At 42.6% G+C, this 5,700-nt stretch overlaps 1 protein-coding gene across 1 annotated transcript in view; it reads left to right on the top strand.

Annotated features, from left to right (window-relative positions):
- The first annotated feature begins 268 nt into the window (after positions 1 to 268).
- SKIDA1 (SKI/DACH domain containing 1) overlaps positions 269 to 5,700 on the top strand; it is a 7,643-nt gene continuing 2,211 nt past the window's right edge. Inside the window, exon 1 of the mRNA XM_019665128.1 lies at positions 269 to 5,696. Coding sequence (XP_019520673.1) covers positions 4,974 to 5,696 — 723 coding nt within the window. The 5' untranslated portion in view covers positions 269 to 4,973. The remainder of the gene's footprint in view (positions 5,697 to 5,700) is intronic.

Below are 5,700 nucleotides of genomic sequence, written 5' to 3'. Positions count from 1 at the left end.
ATGTGCCCTTTTGGAGACTTGCCCTGATTTGTGTGGATGAGACCAAAAAATTGAGGAAAATATACTAAGTTATAATTTAAGTCATTCCTTAATTTAGCCATTTCCTTCTCCTCTGTTCTCATTTTCCCCTTCCAAAGAGCAGAGAGCATGTGAGATTAGATACATTTAAGTAAGGAACTGTTGACTATCACACAAGCTTTTATTGTCTTATATCTTTGATTAATTCAGCGATATGAGACTTTAAATTATTATTATTTTAGTCTTTGTTACGTTGTATTACAGTTACTTTTGGCTAACAGTACAAGGGGCTTCTTTTATTCTTATAACCACTATACTTACATTGTTGAGGTCTTTGTGATGTTCCTTGGTCTTTTCTGTCTGAATTCACTTTGAACAAAATGTGCCCAGCAATCACTAAAACAAACGTGTATATGGTGAAGAGTTAGGCGGTGGGGATGGTGATGGGGGTGGGTGTTCCTCATTTAAATTACGTATGTAAGGATGAAAGCTTCGAAGAAAAGGATTATTTTAATGCTCTTCAATACTTTAATTATATGACAGTTGTAGTGTAGAAATGCAAAAGTACTCTTAGGCTTTCCTTCAGGTTTTCAAAAGAACTTTCCCCATTAGTAAACTACTTCTGCAAATTGCTATTGCATTTCCCAGCTAACCATTTAAAAGACTGTAAATGCCGTGTGCATTACTTCGCTCCAGAGGAAAGAGGTCAGACTGAATTGTAGTGGTATTTAAACATAAAATATGGTGAAAATAAATCAAAATAGAACATCTGAAGGTAAATTTAGCACATTCACACAGGATAAGTAAAGACAAATATGTTCATATCTTCATAGCCCATCACTTTAAAAACTGAAAGTGTTGATTTTTTTACAATAAATGCAGAAGTAAGTGGACATTAAGAATATATTTCTATTTGTATTTGCCACAGAGGATTCTCCTTTAGCAAACAGCTTTGTTTTCAAAGCTAAAATACTTTTTATGATAGTGTGTAGATGATGCATTCCTCACTGAATAATCACATTTAACTAACAAACTCATTTCATATATATGCCTAAATTCCCAATAAGTAACTCTTGGGTTCCTCAGAGATGGATATACACATAAATGTTAATTTGGGCATATCCACCAACATATATGTGTGCATTTGAGAAACAGAGAAGTTGATATATCTTTTCTTAAAAAAGATTTTGAATACAGTCCATCATCTGAATTGGGTTCATCTTTGATTGTAGAGGCGGCTGACATGGTCAACAAATTTATCAAAGAAACCCCCTGGCTTTTGAAGAATAGTACTTTATACATCTGGATCTGCACATCCAGGCAAAGTAAGTAAATTATTGCATAACTTTAAGCATAATTGATAACAGACACCTTTAATTTTTCATCCCCATTCTTTTGGCCAGCTTTCACATTAATAATCTAAGCCATAAATGTTGGTAGCTATTGATCGAAATCCCCTGTGTGCATGCAAATCCATCTTAAAGTCCCCTGCCTTTCATGTGTGAGCGCTCAGGGGCCTCTGCTAGATCTTTTTATCGGGACCGACCCCCAATGTGCCTGCAGAAGACCCCGGATATGCAACGTGTGCTGATGGCCACAAGAAAGCTGTCTGTCACATTCCGTGTGTGTGTGTGTGTGTGTGTGTGTGTGTGTGTGTGATTGCGAGCGCTCACGCCTTGACACACACACACACATACACATTCAAAGATGGGGAAGTTAAAGGAACAAAAGAATGTATTAGACAAGAAGAAAGATGTGTAATAGGAGTATTAAAAATGTATAAGTGTAAAGGTGTCTCAGTCCACATATAAAGATACTCCCATAAATTGTATATATAGACAAATTCCCAAATCCCCTAGCCTTTTTTTTTCTATATTTGACCCAACAGATGGTGCCTTTAGTTTAAAAATAATACTAAATATGCTATTAGTTTTAAAAATCATCTATATTGCCAGCATTTTAAAGGTAGAAAGAGAAGACAGGAGAGGGAAAGAATGTAATTTTGAAATGGTTACTAAATCATTTTGCCATGTGCAGGAGGAATAGGAGTGTGTGTGTGTGTGTGTGTGTGTGTGTGTGTGTGTGTGTGTGTGTGTGTGTGTGCGCAAATCTAAATAGGAATGGAGAACAACTAGAACTACCTGCCCCCTGCTCCTCCCTCCCCCTCCCCAAAAGGACGCTCTAGCCAACCTTTTGTAACGTCTTCTCAAAGGCTTTTTCTGAGTTTACTATTTCTTGGCTGTTTGACTCTCCGGTGGAAATCTTAAAGCTGGGGGAGGGGAATTGGACGGGGGTGGGGTGAAAGGAAGAGGGCTGGCAGTATATAAGTGCATCAGGAGGAATTTTAAAACATTATTGTCACTGGTCGTAGAAAGACTCTGGTCATTCTACTTTAAAATACAAACACCAGCATCTGCTTTTCCTGGAAACTTTGCTTTCTGCTTAAACCTTTTGCATTTTGCCTCCGGTGAAAGTGAAAGAGAAAAACGCGGTATGATGGATCCAGATGCAAGAGAAAGCCAACTCGGTGGATGGTATTAGCTGTGACGAGGCATTGTTCATTGCTGCCTCTCGGTTACGTTTAAAGCCTGAAATATCACGAGATCCATTCAATGATCCTTCTCTCATTCAAGGGACAAAAATGTAATTTGCTGTAGCTCTGATTTCTTGGATGGAAATGCTAGCCTTAGATTTCAAAGGCAAGAACTAGACATCGCGGTTTGTACACACATTGATTAAGTTGAAGAGCGGCGATTACATCTGTGCTGAGTGCAACAGTAGTCCAGAGCTGACTTTTCAAATCCCAACCTCTGAGTTACAGACTCTCTTAAATAGACTTCCTTAATTTCCGGATGCACTTCTTGAAATTCCCAATTCTCTTCAAAATTCCTGGGAAATTACAAAGGAGATGAGATTGGGGGTGGGGAACTGTGGCTGAGATTTCATGCAAACTACATTTTTGTATGTGATTCCTCGGTTTTTATCTTTTTTTTTTTTTTGAGCCATACCTGCTTGTGCTAGCCAGCCCAGAGGAGGGGAAGCTGGAACTTTTGGATGTAAAGGAAGAAACTGCTGTACAATTTTTTTCTTGCAGCTTCAGAAATATCCGTTTATTCTTTTAACCATACGGATGTGTCTATTTTTGCAGGAACAGGAAACATATAAATGCCTGGATTGCATTTATGTTGTAGTTGCAAACACCGAACAGTTAAGAAGATTTTGCTGAATTGTGCAAAGCAGCCAACAAACCGCCTTGGGATCGTGGTAACGCAACTGGAAAGACCCTTGTTCTCATTTGGCAATATGTTGGATATCCTTGAAAATGACACCAAAATATGCCTTAATTTGACTAAGAAGAGGTTAAACAATATTGATATTCATCCAAAGTGATTTTTTTTAAAGCAGATGCTTGGCTTTCATGAAAAAAAAGGGGGGGGGCGAGTTGTAGAAGATTCATTTGAACTCCCAACCAAAAGCATCATAGACGTCTGAAATGGTCTGCATCATATATCAGCACTTTCTTTTCATCGTTATTACGTAAAACCTCTGGTAGCACCTTGGGCGTTTTACGTTTTCTTTTCTTTGCTGCAGAAGCTAGCAGCTTCCTGGAATTCTGGCCTGCAGTGAACAGGACCCAGGCAGACTGTGCTGGGGACTCTAGGACGATCCCGCCTTCAATCCAGCCTGGTTAATTGGGAAAAGTGTACACATTTCTAGCTTATCTATGCTTTGTTATGGGTCTGACATGAAACTACCTCCTCCCCACCCCACCCCCCAGCAGAGAACCCAAATCCAATTGAATTGTTAGTGTTTCGGAGCTGGAACCTTGAACTGCTTCCTTGGTCAAAAAACTTTGTTTCTGGTTTTAAAAAGGCATTACAGAAAAAAAAAAAAGAAAGAAAATCGAGAGAAATTCAAAACGTAAGTCCGTACTGGGGCGGCTCACCGCGCGGATTTAACTTTGGAGCTCGCAGCCGGTCGGTCTCCTTCCCCATTCCCATAAGGGAAATACCAGGCTATTCTGCACATTTTCACTTAATCTCCATTTTCCAAAGGAAAAGGGGGTGGGGTGTATCTATTTAGGGTTGATAATGTTTTTTAAATGCTTTTCTTTGAAATGATAATAGCTGTAGCGGTAAAATGCAAATAAAGCAAAAAAATAGGCAATATTCCTTTAAAGGCGAATATACAGTTTTGTGTGTGTGTGTGTGTGTGTGTGTGTGTGTGTGTGTGTGTGTGTGTGTGTTTAAGCGTACACACACTGGTTCAGATGAAGTCTGTGAGTCAGGCTGTTTCTGAGCTCCGATAGTTTAATGGAAAGATTTATATACCGACTGTATTATTTACTTTGGGAGGGGAGGTGGCAGTATAAGGGTATGCTAATTAGTGGGAGATTTTGGGGGGAAGGGGTGGAATATCAATTTTTATTGCATCACCTGTCAGGAGTGTCCAATCAGCGCTGGCTTTAGGGGAATTAATTGATGAAGGTGTCTCCGGACGAGCTCACTTCACTCTGTCATTTTATTTGTAGCTAAAGCAGCGGCGGGAATAGCAGCTGCATTTCTTTTCTCTTTCTCCCTTCACATTCCATTATCATAGTGCTCCAATGGAGAAGGAAGGAATAGAGGGGCCCAGGTACTGATCTGCATCGGGGACTTACACCAACTCACTGGTAGATCAAAAACCGGATGGTTTTTTCCCTCTTTTTTAAAAAAACGAAAACCAAAAAAAAAGCAAGAATCAAGTCAGTGTAATTTCATGTTGTTGGTTTTTTTTCCAATAATTTCGCCTAGAGTTTGGCACTCCCTTCGCCGGGAATAACAGTCTTTGTTATTTTATTAGCAGGATGCCTTGAGACACACGCAGCATCTGGTGGAGGATTAACATACATACATGTGTATGTATGCGTCACGTATATATTTGCTGCAAATGGTGGGGATCATTTAGTGCCCGAGATGGGAGACCTGAAGTCAGGTTTTGAAGAGGTGGATGGCGTGAGGCTCGGCTACCTCATCATTAAAGGAAAGCAAATGTTTGCTCTCTCCCAAGTCTTCACGGATCTGCTGAAAAACATCCCGAGGACTACCGTGCACAAGCGCATGGATCATCTGAAAGTGAAAAAGCACCACTGCGATCTGGAGGAGTTGCGGAAACTCAAGGCCATCAACAGCATCGCCTTCCACGCCGCCAAATGCACGCTCATCTCCCGGGAAGACGTGGAAGCGCTCTACACCTCCTGCAAAACCGAGCGGGTCCTCAAGACCAAGCGCAGGAGGATCGACCCGGCCCTGACCACAAAGGCCCCGCCGCCAGAGCGCGCCGCCGCCGCCGCCGCCGCCGCCGCCGCCAGCCCCCGCCCGGCTTTCTGGAAGGACAGGCACCAACTTTGGCGGGGCCTGAGCGGAGCCGCGCGGCCCCTGCCAATCAGCGCGCAGTCCCCGCGCCCGGGCGCCGCCGCCGCCGCGCGCCCCGCCGCCCATCTACCTCAGATTTTTAGCAAATACCCGGGCTCGCACTACCCGGAAATCGTGCGCTCGCCTTGCAAACCCCCTCTAAACTATGAAACTGCTCCGCTCCAGGGAAACTACGTCGCTTTCCACTCGGACCCGGCTTATTTTCGGAGCCTGCTGTGCAGCAAGCACCCAGCCGCCGCCGCCGCCGCCGCCGCCGCCGCTGCCGCCG

Source organism: Hipposideros armiger, unplaced genomic scaffold (assembly GCF_001890085.2).
Source record: "Hipposideros armiger isolate ML-2016 unplaced genomic scaffold, ASM189008v1 scaffold_434, whole genome shotgun sequence".
In the NCBI taxonomy this organism is placed as follows: domain Eukaryota; kingdom Metazoa; phylum Chordata; class Mammalia; order Chiroptera; family Hipposideridae; genus Hipposideros; species Hipposideros armiger.
The sequence above is the reverse complement of the archived record's forward strand: the minus strand, read 5'-3'. Positions and strand labels throughout refer to the sequence as shown.